This window comes from Eleutherodactylus coqui, chromosome 4, assembly GCF_035609145.1.
Source record: "Eleutherodactylus coqui strain aEleCoq1 chromosome 4, aEleCoq1.hap1, whole genome shotgun sequence".
Lineage (NCBI taxonomy): Eukaryota > Metazoa > Chordata > Amphibia > Anura > Eleutherodactylidae > Eleutherodactylus > Eleutherodactylus coqui.
The window spans coordinates 141,653,040-141,669,363 of NC_089840.1; the positions used below are offsets into that span (position 1 = coordinate 141,653,040).

Below are 16,324 nucleotides of genomic sequence, written 5' to 3' on the forward strand. Positions count from 1 at the left end.
GCCGCCATCTTCCATGTACTGATGACCATTGTATATGTATGGCAATATGGTTAATCAAATAAAGCCGCATTTGCAAAGATAAGGGAACAAATAATGCAGCACAGAGTGCAATTGTTTCCAGCCTAATACTGGACCCCATGACAGAACAGTGCCGGACCCTATTATAGTCTATAGAGTCCGTTGGTGTTGGCATATGGCAGATCCAGCACTGCTCCTGTAGTGGAGCAGAACAGTGGAAGTAGTAATGGCGACATCAACGAGGCCAAAGTCACATCAGTGTCTTACCTGTCTTTCTGACATGACATAAAGGTATTTGTTGTCCACGGAAAATGCCATGTCTCGGAGGATCGGACTCCCATCTCTCATGGCAGGTACTACTTCATACTGAATGCCACCATATGGAGGACCATCTGCCCGAATCTGGAAGACACAAGATAAACACAATGCTTATTGTTCTATATACTGTATATCAGTCTGTGATCAGTTACTGACATGTGGACGTCGCTCATCGCTGTAAGGTTGTGTCAGGCACAACAGTTATTGTCTGCAAGCATTCCCATTTACTGCCCTTAGAGCTGCTCTTAGGACTGATCTGTGTGGATGTTTCCAAGCTGTGGACTCACAAAGGGAAGTTTGTTACTTATTTCTTATGAAACCTCTTGATAAATAAGTGTGAGGTTGGAAGCCGGCTCTTACGATGACATTCAGGAACCTCTTGGCTGTATTTTAGTGCAGCTGCCAGATCTCCAATGTTAACGTACGGCCATTATATCTCCAATTCACACTTTTCAGGAGATTTACTAAGCTAAATAGCCAATGAAAAAAAAAGAAGTACACGGCAAACCCAAAATGTATCATGTGTTTTAGACACGTTTCACACCTAACTCCCACAGTGTTGAGAGGAAGGAAAGAACCTAGTAAGTTGTGCCAACTATATCACACCAACTGGTCATTTCAGGAACTCTACAACACTAGGGATAAATCTCCGCCATCATGCGGTTTGTTGTGGGGGGTTTTTGTTTTGCAGACCTCGGCACGGCTCAGTTGTTTCATTTTACCCCAGCAGTATAAGAAGTGAAAGCTGATCTACGATTGGTTGCTATTGGCTACAAAATTTACAGGTGAAGTCTGCGACCTTTCCGTTATGTCATTGCAGAAGGGCAAAAGGTCAGACGGCTTCTATAGACTCTAATAGAGCCATCCATGCTGAATCTGCACTAAAATGGAGCATGCTGCGATTTTTCCTCCGCGAGTGGAAAATCGCAATTGATTTCTGCTCATGTAGAGAAAAACGCATTTTGCCATAGCATGCTATGGGCGGAATTTGTTGCAGAATCCGGAGGTGGACGCTCACTCCAGATACCGCAATGCAAATCTGTCTGTGTGCAGCATGCCTAAAGGGAATGTGTCAGTAGATGCACAGTGTCTGCAGCGTTTTACAGCTGTGAGCCCGGCCGTTACCCTGCGCACTGCCATGAAATTGTGCTGTGAATGACAGCGTATCTCACGCGTGCCGTCATGCGCTGTGCTCCTGTTTGTTTACATTTCCTGCACTGTCGCCAAGTGATACGCGGCTGCAATAGCGGTGTATATAGGGTCGTGTCAATAAGGTCTTACTAGAAGGATCCTTTCTATTCCATAACAGAACGGCCCATCTGACCCGCTCACCATCAGATATACAGGACATGATGCCACCATTTATAAGATACGACTGTTTTCCACGTGCGTTTTATTCTGTCTATGTCTTTCGTATTTCATGATGTGTTCTATACTGTGTTTGTGTGTATAGCAGGAAATGCTAGGCTGATGGTGAGTAATGGAAGGGCTGCACCAAGCTGTCTGGCTCACAGTTCTAAAGCCTCATGGCCCTTAGAGGGAGAGGGTGACAGTCTGCATCCTGCTTGCACGTGGCGGGATTTGCATTTTTGAACAGCCATTTGAGTGTAACATGGTGTCCCACTGAGATGCGGAGGGTTTGAGGGGGGGGGGGGTTGGCATGTGTCTACAGACAGATCAAAGCAGCCATCTGAACCGAAGGCTTAGAGTAGCCCAGCGGCCCATTCGGAAACGGATACTGTCAAATGCTGGCCAACAAGCCAAAACAAGTGGGACGCTGCAAGATGTAGCCCCTATCTTTGCTGGAAAACAGCGATGACTCAACAGATAATCTAGTAAATGGCTGAATGTAGGGCAGACGCATCACTGGGAAGAGCAGCTTCCACTGCATAAGCAACCAGTCCAAGCATTAAATAAGCTTATATGTGATTTTCCACGTTAAAAACCTCGTCAAGATTCATCAGCGGAGGATCCAGCCAAAGACAGAAATATTTCCCCCTATTGACTCTCATAAATCAGTTCACCAGCAGTGATAGATTTCTAGGATAAGTAAGGGCTCCGTGCAGGATTTGGCCACTGATTTTTGTTAAGTACTAAACATATATAATCTGTAATGACCGGGCACTAAAATAAGTATTTTAATCGTTATGTCCAATCAGTTTTGCATTATTTGAGAACCTGGGACTCCATAGACACTCAGATTACAGCTCTGCCAGCTCACTCAATGGATACTCTTACACGGGTCGACAGTCGCTGGACAACCACTCAAAAGAGCAATTACGGGCGACTGTCGTCTATTGTAAACACGGGACCCAACAGGACAAGAGAGCGAGAACTGCTCACTTGTCGGAGTTGTTTGGTTTTCAGCTCCCCTACAATCCAAGTGGCTGTCGGCCGTGTAAACAGGCAGTCGCGCATCTATGAACAACTGTTTACTCCGTATGGAGGCGGGTGACCGGAAGAGATCTCTGGTGCCCTCCGCCTCCATTCTGCGAGGGATCACTTAAGGGTCTGACAGTCATCCCAAGTAAAAGTATCAGTCGACAGTCCAATGTCTATCGTCACGCTTAAGGTGCTTTTACACAGGCCAACTAACGGCTGAAAAAAACAATTTTGCGCAGTAGTTATCCTATGACAATGCGAGACCCAACATGGTGGTGAGAAATCGCTCATTAGACGCTTTGTTTCAGCTCACTAAAACAAAGGGACTAATGAGTGACTTTTCGCTCAATATATACAGGCAGTTGTTCGTCTATGAATGACTGCCTGTTCACACTGAATGGAGGCGGGCGGCTGGAGGAGATCTCTGGTGTGATCTGCCTCATTTACTGAACTATCGCTCTTTGTGAAAGTACAGCAGGTGATTATTGACAGAATTTGTGCTGGAAACCGTGAATTCGAGAATAGTCGCCCCACATACACGTAGCTGCTGACAGTGCACAGAGAGAAATCGCTTCCATGTCGGAGTCAGAACTAAAAAGTAAATGTCGGGCCGTACAAACAGGAGCCGCTCGATGGTGGAGTGCCTGCTGTGTACGGTGAATGGAGACGGACGCTGGAACGATCCCGAGCCGCTCTGCCTCCATTCACCTAAATGACTATCGCTCCCCTGTATAACAGGAGTGATAGTGGGGCGGCAGCCCGCGGGACAGTCGTCCAGTGTAAAGATACTCATGAGTGTTCTTTGTATCTGCTATTCCCAGTAACTTGCTGATCTGCAGATATGTGACAGTATATAAGAGCCCCACAGATAACGAACAGCTTGGGTCAAGAGTGATAATTGAAATTAATTTCAGTATACCGGATAACAGATGGTTGCAGCACAGTACAATCCTTCCATTACATCCAAATGTCTGTTTTGGGTCTAATAAACTAATCTTTTTTGTATATAAAATCCATCATAACAGCTTATCTATGACTATGCAAAACGCACAGCAACACTTGTCATAAAATGACATACTGTAGCTATCATGGCCTGGCGCCTGCGGAGGACTGCACACTAACCGGTAAGGCGTACCAACCGCACAGCGTTACATCACATCGCCTGTACTCTATGTAGTTTTGGGATTCCACACAGATCAATGGTTACTTTTGGACCATTGTACTACACACATTGCTGTAATACTCCCAGATATTGCTCAAGAAACAGTTCCATAAAGAGCCCATGATGCTATCCTTATTAGTCCCCATAAAATAATGGGAACTGTAGTGTCCATAGAACGTGTCATGTGGACTATAGAATTACAACATGCACTTTTAATAGTATCAACTGTTAATCCATGCAATAGTACTGTCCATGGTGCCCATAAAATATGGTGCTAGCTAGTGTGCACATACAGCACCAGCTTTACTGTAATTATATAGTAGTCCCCATAGCACTGACAGCGAGGATGTCCCATGTCACCAGCCTGTGGGTGGTCCCTTCCAAGATTCTTCCTCTTCTGATCTCTGTAGATCCGCAAGGGAGAAAAGTAGACATCCATCAACGATTCACAGCTCTAACCAAAGCTTATACTGAGGGGCTCAGGGAGGTGGAACCGTGCAACTGAACCGGGCACCAATCTGTCCATGACTAGGATAGTGAGACTGCAGGCAACTATGTAACCCATATGAGAAGCTCTCAGAAGCAGGCCCTCTCGCCGTCTAATGCTGATGTATGAGCCGGTTTGGGCGTTGTAAATTGGAAGCTAATATAAAGGCAATTTTTTGCTTACAGTAAGTAGTTTTTCTCTTGGAGGGCAATAATAAGGTTAGGAATATATAGGTTATCTGCTGGAGGGCTTGTATGCACCACCGTTGTGGAACGGGACCTCAAGGTATATTCCAGTACAAGTCAGGAGAGAGATTTATTAATGAACACTTGTCAACAGGAACCTCTCTAATGAGCACAAAGTATCTATTGTTTATTGCCATTATATTCTACTAGGGCGGTTTCTCTTCTACTATGGCGGCTTTAGATGAGCATATGTGCAAATACGCTCGTCTCAGCGCAACATATTTGCACAGTGAATAAGGCTGATTTGCATATGTGTCTGTGCATAGACATGTACTTCTTTGCGCATCAGGGACTGTTCACATATGCGCCCGACACTACCCCCGCCCTGATTTAAAAGGCTTATTTAGCCTAATGAGGTCCAGATGTGTCCATTTCCCCGCAGTTTTGCGCAACATATGGCACTTGTCCTTGTATTTTGCACACCTCCATAGACTTTTGCGGGGCCCTCTAGGTGCGCAAATACACAGGAAAATAGAGCAGGTCCTATTTTTCTGCACGTGCATGAAATGTGCACAAAAGAACCGAAGAGAACAAACCCCTTGACATCAATGGTTCTATTCTCTGTGTATTGCGTGCGTATATTTTGCGTGCGCCAATGCATCCATCTGAAGCTAAAGTAAACTCTATTGTACGCGCCATTTTTGTGTTGGGTAATAAATGTAAAAAAAAACGTATTTGTGTGACCGATGCAATTCTTGACTCCATGGCACAATGGCGGCAGCACAGTGTCCAGTATTAGTAGGCTGCGCACAAGTGGGACCGCGCACGGAGCGGCTCTTCTATATTTATGACTCTTGTTTTCGCTGCACCCTGGCCTGGATTTTTATGACTTTCCACAGAGGTTTTATACGGTGCAGAATGGAAGCGATTAAACTCTGGCCTTCGCCGGAGAAATGCCCATTATCTCTGCTAATAATAATAACCGTTACAATAAGTGGGTAGTAATCATTTCCCGTTGCCTTCTGGCGCTCCGCATACGGAGGGTCCTGAATACACAATCAAAGAGGGAATCTGCTGGAGATATTGACCAATGAGGTGGGAATATAATTTTGTCATTAAATTAAACACTCCACCAAAACAATGCCAAATACCCAGCCAAGAAGGAAACTGTAAACCGCCCTCCAGCCCGTGACCGCGTGTTACACGTGTGTGCGGTAATAATTATGAAAATCACCCAACCGGATCTTTCTGTGTTCCTTTTAGGGAAATAGTCCAAAAAGCAAACATGGAATACCTCTTAGAAACCGCCAGGAAGCCAAGGTTATTAACACAAGGTCAATGTGAGCCAACAACTGGCTCATCCCCGCTCAAAGACAAGTGTCGCAGCCTCCGCGCCGGATCCTTGCAGATAAAAGCGGAGCAGAATGTGTCAGAAGGACGCTGCAGTTGGTCCACCTCGGTTGGGGTCCCGTCTTCAAAGGACCGCAATGACTTTCGCAGTCTCAGTGTCTTTCTTACTTTCGCTTCCCCCACCCATCCAGCCATGTCCCCGCGTCGTTAGGGCAGCTGTTTAATAAAGCTGTTGCCATGGCAACTGCCTCTGAAGCCCATCCACTAAAAGACCTGATGTTAATTTAATGAACCCTTCAGCTGCCAGAGACTGCTAAAGTGTTCTGTCCGACTGGAGAGCGCTGACCACGGACAATTATTCCTTCCCCTCGCTATTAATCCATTTAACGCTTTCGCTGACATTTCCTTCTTTTTCTTGTAAATGCATCTTTTTTGGATTGTTGCTGTTAACATTAGTAACAGAAATACATGGGCTGCTGGAAACAGAAATGGCGTGACACATGTGAGCGCCACGTCACCGCATCGCCGCTTCTACCTTATTGATTATACGTACATTCACTGCCCAGTGATATGTGGTTGTCCTGTTAACCTGTCAATGTCCAGTCACTACGGAGTTTCAAGAAATCTTTATCTTGAATACAATTCCTCATAGACCTTCCCGGCAATCACCCTCATGGCTACTAGGAGACGGCCAATGTGGCACCAGGACTAGCCACAGTAGTTTTGTCTAAGACTATTTGGTCATCACACCCATGGACAGGCGGACTAGCTGTTACCTACGTAGCTCCAGTTGTGTAACATATTTGGGCAGTCCGCTCCGTCTTCCCGCTCTGTGGTGGGTGTAGGGGCCTCTTGTCTTATGACGAGGATGAGCAGTAATGAACGGACCCAATTGAGAGGTTCGTTTTCCGTTGTGCTGTCCGTCATTTTCCCGGATGAACTAGCACGGCATGTAGCGCTATTTCATCTGAGATTTTAATGGAACACCGCGATGGAGATTCTAACGAGCAGCCAACACTGATGTGAGAAGAGCCTCCCACACATGCATTCAGAAGATGCCGCATCCAACACCACGAAATTTTAACGTGATTTTGCGTTGCATTTTTGAACACATGTAACAGCATTTTTTAACGTACCCCATCACTGTGATGGGTGATGAGCTGCATTAAAAAGCGCTAAAACGTGCGAAAATAGAGCAGACTGCGTTTCTCAGGATAAAAAGCAGGCTGTGTGAGAGCAGCCTTGGGCCGCTCTCACACTGGACGCTTTCGCTACGATTAGTGTGCCGTCCCGGACGCTGCCATTGTTTTCACTGGGGCCTAGCAGACCAGTGCTCAAACGCATTGTTTCTAATGCCACAATTTTTGTGTGCTGTCTGCTCTATTTTGTGCATTTTAGAGCTTTTTAAAAAACGACCTCATCACCCATCACAGTCACGGGCTGTGTTTAAAAGAGCGCTGTAACATTCCAAGATGCTGCACGAAATCGCTGTAAAATGCCGCGGTTTCACGCAACGTTTTCTGAATGCATGTGTGAGAGCAGCCTTGGGGGGTGTTCACACCGCATCGCTCCCAGCCCTTACAACGTCTCAGTTGAGCATGGTTCTGCGCCTTTTCAACAACCTGAATAGGAAGCCCGCTCCCACAGAGACCTCATAGAACAATAACACCCATATCCATCATAGCGTTCCATCACAATGCTGTTGTCAGGGATTCAGACGGGATGGAGACCAAAACACGGTGAGAAATGGCGACTGAAGAAGAGGACGTTTCTCCACAGCTACCTGGGATGACTATTATTTCACACTGACCACTAAGCCAGATAATACTTGTAGTCTGTTCTGTAGAGAACTTCTTAGCCGTCATCTCGATATCATCACAGGTAGGAATACACTGAGGAGACACCTACATATACAACATTGGATCCACCATTCACAACTGCTTGTCTACTCCCCCTTATAACCCTGCACAGGTCACATGCCTAGAACAGCCTTCATAGAAGTCAATGGGTCTCTTCCTGACCATTGCGTGAATGGGCCATGAAGCTGCCGTAAAGCATCTCTAAACACGGTAAACTGCAGCAAAGGCAAGATGGCCCCTTAGTCACTCCCACTGGTTTAGTCCAAAAAATATAGTTCACACTAATTTAATTGCCTTTGGCGGTTTAATAGAGTTGAGGGGCTCCAGTCATTAACTTTGGTGCTTGAGTATGGGAAAGGGGATTAATAGTGAACAATCAGCTCCTATTATGGCTGCCTATCCACAGGCGATGATCCGCAGGCAATAAATCGCTCGTGGATCACACTCTGTAAAGCTTTCCATAGAGCCGCTGTGGAAAGCGCAGTCCCGACGTCGACAGGCGGAGAATCATAGTGATTCTCCACTCGCGGGATTTAAATTGCAGCATGCTGCGATTGCCGTCATTCTCCGCATTAAGGCTGCCTGTCCACGGGCGGGTTTTCATTGCGTTCCCTGTGGCGATAATCTGGCCGCTGGGAACGCAGTGGAAGCTCTCCATAGCGTTGCTATAGAAAGCGCTTCCCCCCTGTCCACGAGCGGAGAATCATTGCGATTCTCCGCTCGCGGGCGGCAATACGCAGCATGCTGCAAACTTACCGCGATTCTCCGTGGTCAGCCTACCTGTCAGATAGGCTGACAGCAGAGATCCGTCTGCCGGCTCCTTCTCCCGGGCGGCGGTATATCGCAACGTCCGTGGACAGGCAGCCTAAGCCTATCTACCAGATATGCTCAGCGCAGAGACCTGTCAGCGCTCCCCCATCAGCCCCGCGGTGGAATATCGCTAGCGATATTTTGCCTCGGCCGTGGACAGGGGCCTAAAGCTAGTCTGTTCAGTCACACAATAGTGCAAACACATAAGTTACCATTATACACACACACAGCACTGCTGCACCCACATTGTACATGCACACAACATAGCCAGCTCTGCAACATTTACACAATATAGCTGTGCAGCATACACAACTCTGCTACATATATACACTGCTCAGCAGCATTCACAACTCTGCTACATATATACACTACTCAGCAGCATTCACAACTCTGCTACATATATACACTGCTCAGCAGCATTCACAACTCTGCTACATATATACACTGCTCAGCAGCATTTACAACTCTGCTACATATATACACTGCTCAGCAGCATTCACATACAGCTCTGAAACATACACACACAGCTCATACAGCTCTGCTACATTCACATACACATCTGCAGCTGGCATGTTAAACATTGATTTTATTACCACTAAATCCCCCTACAAGTGTAGTAATACAGGCACCCCTCCAGCCAGTTATGACATCTACTGTCCTGCTGCAACTTTAAGCCCTTTGATCTTTGCTGCTGTCTGTCCCTGTGTGTACAGAGGAGGACTTGCACCCCGAGAAGGAGGATGGCACAGCTGCAGTACTCTTTTTACACATTTTAGCGCTTTTCAATGCATCTCATCACCCATCACAGTGATGGGGTGCGTTAAAAAATGCTGTTACGCGTTCAAAAATGCAACGCAAAATCGCTTTAATATTTCGTGGTTTTGGATGCGCCATTTTCTGAATGCATGTGTGGTAGGCTCTTCTCACATCAGTGTTGGCTGCTCGTTCAGAATCTCCGTTGCTGTGTTCAATTAAAATCTCAGATGAAATAGCGCTACATGACGGAGTACTCCCGATGGGCAGAGCACTACCGGATTATTAAGGCAGATCATTCACACAAAGGAAGTTGCACTGCTAACTTACATGCGCAAAAAATTTGAATTAATGGTTTCCTAAGGAATTTTAGCCACACAGGCAAGAAAAGAAGAAAAAAAACCTCCCACCTAAAAAGGACATCAGCAAGTTAAATTCCCTGCTGCGTGAAAACATAGGACCTGACCTATCTTTGGTGCGCAATGCGCAGAAGTTTCCATAGACTCCTATGGGAGCTGGGGAAAAAAAGGGAGGGGGAGGGAATTTAGCTGCGTCCAACGATCGGAAAAGAAAAGACGACAGTTGTCTGCGGTTTAGACATGAGAAGTTATTCCGAGGATTTCGACCGACCGAGGGAATTCTGAACAGCAGCATTTTTTTCATGCAAAACGCAGCTCCAGATCGTGTGATGGACGATTTTTATGCAAATGAAGCTCGTGGAAAACCGTTCATTCACACAATTTTTAGTGTGGCTAATTTCTGCCCGATTTTCACGCTCGTGTGAATGAGCCCTGATAGTCAGAAAATATGGTAAGTGGCTATAATGTGCACTGAATTTACTACATTGCCACCGCTGTCCTTTCTGTTGCCTTGGCAACAGTGATGTCACACACAAGAAATAATGAATTCAATGAATGAAGTAATGTGTTCAAAAGGAAACGACAATGCAGATGTCCCCATAGCAAAATAATGATGCTTCACAGGTAGAGCATCAATATGACCAGAAGAAATCAGGAGCTTATTAACATTTGGGTTATGGGTCTCAAATAAAAGGAAGATCTTAAGAATACAGAAATAACCATCAGAAACCCAGGATTCCCCTACAGTGCGGCATGTAATCCTTCTACAAGTGGACTCTACATGCTGCACTTAGCCAACAGATGTAACAGGAGATGTCATTAAGGGGTTGTGTACCAAGTGTATAGATTTCAGGACAAGAAAAGTATTAAACGTATTGCTTGAGGTCTCTACAGACTAGAACTGATGAAACATAGTTTGCATGTGCCTGCTATGTTACAAGTCCCTTACGGTTGTGTAGTAATGGCCAGGAGCAGAGAAGCCTGCAGACCTTTACATCTCGTGGATAATGTAACCAGAGGGAGGGGGCTTCCTCTGTCACTCGTCAGAGCCCCACTATGTTATAGCATGGTGTCACAGAAGGCTTGACCATGATCACCATTTGACCACAAATACAAGGTGAAATGTTTAGTACAAATGGTTTATACATGGTGAAAATTGTAAAAGTATAAAAAAAAAAATAATAATTATATATATAATAAATGGAAAACCCCCACCTTTTCCCAAATCTTAAAACAAACTGAATCACAAAATAGGTGTCACCGCGTTTGTAATGATCCACATAATGAAGGTAGCACATTATTTATCCTGCACGGTAGACGCAGTGAAGCAACTCTATAAAAACATGGCAAAAAAAGCTAATTAGCAGTAGAAGGGGATGATAAAGTCATACGAATTACTTAAATGATACTATTAAAAAGTACAACTCATATTGTAAAAAAAAAAATAAAAAACTAAAAAGCTCTCACACAGCATCACTGACAGGAATATAATGTTAGGGGTCTTTGGATGTGGCACAACAAAAAAATACATCTTATTCAAGTGAACAAAAGTGGAAAAACGTAAAAGAAAGAAAAAAATAGAACTTTGGTATCGATGTAATCATACAAAGAATTACTGCGATATGTTAGTTAATATCAGATTTTGAACGCCGTAAAAGAATAAATAAAAAACATGCCAGAATTGCAGATTTTGTTAATCTTGCCTCCAGAATAAATGGAATAAAAAGTAAGCAAAATGTTACTTGCTTCCAAAAATGGGATCAAGGATGATTAGAGCTCATTCTGCAAAAAAATTTTAAAAAAGCCCACTTAGAGCTCCGTTGATGAAAACAGAATAAGTCAAAGTTTGTGGAATGTGGCAACACAAAGGCACATCTTTTTAAGTGTTTCTAATGTACAAAAATAACAATACATGAAAAACTGTATTATCTTTGTATTGTCAGAATTATGCTGACCGGAGAATAGTGTTGTCATATTGTTTATTCAGAATGCGGAACTGAAATTCAGAAAACATTGGCAGGATCCCTATGCTTTCCCAATCCTCCTGCAAAAAAATTAATAAAAATTATATAATACATTATATGTACTCCAAAATGATCCCATTACAAAATACAGCACGTTCCACAAAAAACAAGCCCTCATACGGCTATGTCGATGGAAAAACTAAAAAAGGTATGTATGGCTCTAGGAATGCAACAATGAAAAAAACTGAAAATTGGTTGGTCATAACGGCCTAAAATGGGCTGGACATTAAAGAGAGTTTACAGTGAAACCCACCTAGAAACATATGGCTATGTGCTTAACATGCAGTATAGTTCTGTAAGGGGGATGCCAGGAATTTGAAATTGCTTTAATTACATAGAAGGAGAGGGGACAGACTTTTTCCATTTCAGACGCCCTCTCAGTAGGCCAAGGTTGACTTTGATCATGGATTAGTAGCCCTCTCAGCTCTGTGATCCAGTCATATCTGCAGGCAGACGTAAGGCGTTACAAAATAATTGGTGATCGGGCCCCCACAGTGTCATCAAGAAGGCAGGGCCCAGGAAGGGGGGCACACCTAGTCTGTATTAATAGCTAATTTAATTACTTTATTATATGGACGTATAGGCTGGCTTAGATGCTGCCCATCTGTGTGTACTACAGCAAGTATACGGTGCTGTGTGGTTAGTGGGGGACTGGGAGCCCACTTCTTGTTCAAGGACCACAAAGGGATTCATCTGTTCCCCGTGGGCTAGTCCGAGCCTAGGAAAACTACTGCTACTTACGTGAAAAACGATAAATAAATGTATTTACAATTTTATTCAGAATATTTTGTAAACTACTCAGCAGACGTTCGATAAACTGTGTATATTTACTACTAAAATGAAATCCCGTATACAAGTTGCTCAAACATAACAGTGATGAGAATATTGCCACTGAGTGGGGGGAGCGCCAACATCAATGAAATGAGAGAACAATTCTTCAGGTTATTTACTAGCATTATAAGAGGTCTCATACAAACAGAACAGTATGACATCTTTACACAATGTAGGGCATCTAAACTATGGAGTACTTGTCAAAGATGTGTTATAGATGCCAATTCCAGCACCTCCCAGCTTGACTGGCAAAGAAGCCGTGGCACTTGTATGCTTAAAGGGGATGCAATAAAACCTACTGATGCACAATGCCGAGTATTTATTAAAGGGGTCTGTATGCCAACAATTTCTGACAAGTGCCTGAAACACACTTCATAAACATCTGCATAAGTAATCCATGCAAGACGTTTCCCTCAGGGTTGCTAATCATCTGTAAATTCCTGGACAGTCTGTAAAAATAGGGCATTTTTCAGTTTCCATAAATAAATATATATTACCAGTCAAACGTTTCATAGCATCCCAATTTTTCCGGTTATTTTTGACATTTAAACAGTTAAAGTCCAGCAAATAGCGTGAAATGGTTCAAAGGTTTTAAAGTAAGTTAAAACCATAAAAATATTATGAAATTTTAACCTGAAACGCAACAGTAGTCTGAATTTATTATTTTAACCTAAGGGCTTTTTACAGGGAACACATCAAGGAACGCTGCTCTGCAGTACAGAAAGCAAATTATGGTTTGAAATTGGATGCAAACTATTCCTACAGGTGTCTCAACTTTTGTAGATTTCTTTCAAACCCTCTGATTCTATATAACCAGTGTTGGATCAGACTGTATTATAAACACCCTCTGGGGCAGGATATGGACAGTTTTGCTCTTCAAGACACATTTCTATCATATTGGCAAGAAAAAGGCAATTCACCAAAGAAAACAGACAGTTATAACCCTTAGAAGTGTAGGTCTATCCTACGGAGAAATTGCCAAGAAAGCTAAACTGGCAGTCAGTACAGTTTCCTGTACAATCAAAAGGCACTTGGAAACTCCGACAGGAAGAGGTCTGGCAGACCAAAGTCCACTACAAAATCAGATGACAAGTTTTTGAGAGACAACAGTTTACAGAATCTGTGCCTCGCAGCACAACTTAATGCAGCAGTAAATCAACAATTTTCAAGAGAAGATTTCTATCTGCAGGTCTGACTGGTAGAAGATTAGCAAGAAAGCCACTGCTAAGATTGCAAGATAAGAAAACAGATTTGCCAAGGGCAAAGCAGCACCTTTGTGGACTACTGAAGAGTGGAAGAAGGTCTTATGGACAATGTAAGGCCTTTTTGACTTCTTTGGAACATCATGCAGGGTTTTTGTACGCTGTTGAGTAGGTAGAACAATGCTTCCTGAATCAAACACCAACTGTCAAACGTGGAGGAGGAAGCGTGATAGTTTGGGTCTCTTTTGCTGAATCCGGAGTTGCTGACTGGCACACTGACAAAAAGAGCTACCACAGCATTTTGATCCGCCATGTAATACCCTCTGGTGTCCGCCTAATTGGTCAGGGGCTCATATTACAGCAAGGCAATGATCCAAAACATATTTCTGGGTTATGTCAGAACTACCTAAGAGGAGAAGAAGCTGGTAGGCTTTGAAGGATGGAATGGCCTACACAGTCTCCAGACAAACTCCATTGAGCTTGCTTGGGATGAACTGGACAGAAGGGTGAAGGCAAAGCAACCTACAAGTGCAGCACATTTGTGGAAATCTCTGCAACAATGTTGAGAAGACACTTCAAAACAATATCTGAATGCAGGTTTAGGAAGAACGCCTCAATGATATAAAGCTGTTATATCAGCTAGAGGTGGCTAATTTGAAGAGTCAAAAATTAAATTTAGTGAAACAAAGTGAATCCATTGTTTTTATTCATTTTAGCTTGTTTATTGGTTCTATGCTTTTATTTCAAAGTATATTTGAGACATTAATCTGTGTACAGATCAATAAATACTGGAAAACTGAGTTCTAAAACTTTTGACCAGTATTGTATGTCTGTGACTTTAGGTATATATATATATTTTTAAGTTGAAGAAATTTCTATGGGATATGATCATCATTCTCACCAACATCACTTATAACCTTCATGATTAATTATTATTTTCCACTTTTTTCTTACAAAAACGTTACCTGTCTGTGCCTTTTGGATAAGTTGTCCAGAAAAAAAGGGGGAAAAATGAGGTTGGCAGCCCTCTGTATTGTCAGTGCGGTTTCATCTAAGAGATGACTTGCAATTAAGACAATTACATTTTATCCTTTTTTCACTCAAAGAGCTTTTATTGCTTAATTTAGAACTCCAGGACATAAAGTGTACAATGATCAAGCAGAGATACCTTCAAACAACACTTTCAGAATCCAATGAAAGTCCAAGGGAATTCTGGCAGAGTCATCAACCATGGCTAAATAGGTTAAAACTCTTCTGTTTGGCTATAATACAAATAAAGAAAATCATTTCTCTTGTGCCATTCCAGTTCAATATTTATTGGAGACAATTTGTTTCCCTAATGAGAGAGAGGCGTAAAAATCCCCAAGGCTTCACAGAGACATAACAAGGAGCAAGTAATATCTACCATCCTTTGTTCTAGCAGCTTTAGAAAAATAGAGGGAAAAAATTACCTCTCAACTTAAGGGATTGAAGAATGAAAAAAGAAACCGTCTGCTCATATAAAAAGGCTCTTTGGAATAACCACTTAGGCATAATGCAAATCTGACTCAAATGTCTTTTCAATTCAGACTCACTTATTTAGTGAAAGAAAAAAGCAACTCTCCCTTCTCTGACTCTTTTGTCTACTGTAATTGTGACAAAATGATCTAATCCGTCACGTAGGTCATTAGGAGGAGTGACAAATGAGGATTGGCGGAGACTGGGAGCATGGGGACTTCTGGGGACAAGTACTGAATTAAAGGCCTTTTTAAAAGCAATTGCTCCAGCAGTTAGTCATTCCTTATAGTAGGAGGTTCCTCTACTGCATTCTTACCTACTAACGTTCTAGACACAGCCTGGCCATGACTGAAGAAACGTCATGCCAACAAAATAAGAGAATATCGTATTAAAAGAATCCATCAGACTTTCATTTGTGAACTCAATGGATGTATTAGGGACTAAAAGATACCGTATCAAATGGCACCCAGAGAGGATGGTGGATGGAATGTGAGCAGATACAATATCACACACTTCTTTATCTCTGCAAGTGAAGTCAGCAGGACAATGTCGATCTCAGGAGCAGCACCACCTTCAAATGTACCATCAAAGGGTTTTCCCAAGGCAAAGTGAGTGAAGAGAAACTGGCCAGAGCTGTTTGGAGAACACACCTTGAAGTCACTGAAATTTAAAAAGGGACTTATCTCTAGCTGGAGAGTGTTCACACGCTGTCTTCTGAGAACCTTAAGATAACAGACTTGGAAGAGGTTTAAACTAAGAAAGGCCTTCAGGCCCAAAGGTATGAGAGCAAAGATACATACGCTCTCTGCCGAGATGAACATGCCTTGGCTGGCTGGCTTCACTTACTAAGCTGTCTGAGCTGCGCACATCTATCAATCTTGACTCCTACCTGCCATCTATTTATGAAGAAAAACATTATTTGTGGTAAAAGGTTATATAGCATCTAATGTGTGAGAAGCTCGGCTGTTCTTCTGTGCGCACATATAAATATTTATGTTAGAGAGGCAGCGATTCTGACCCACACCGTCATAATACACAACACAAAGTGGGGAATATACTGTATCGTATTAATGTGTTTTAAGTATCT

At 43.2% G+C, this 16,324-nt stretch overlaps 1 protein-coding gene across 5 annotated transcripts in view; it reads right to left on the reverse strand.

The window, feature by feature from the left end:
* The window catches only part of PLXNA2 (plexin A2), a 322,079-nt gene that overhangs the window by 162,449 nt on the left and 143,306 nt on the right, over nt 1-16,324 (reverse strand). For all 5 annotated transcript variants that reach the window (XM_066600225.1, XM_066600224.1, XM_066600226.1 and 2 more), the window contains exon 4: nt 286-420. In XM_066600225.1, coding sequence (XP_066456322.1) covers nt 286-420 — 135 coding nt within the window. The remainder of the gene's footprint in view (nt 1-285; nt 421-16,324) is intronic.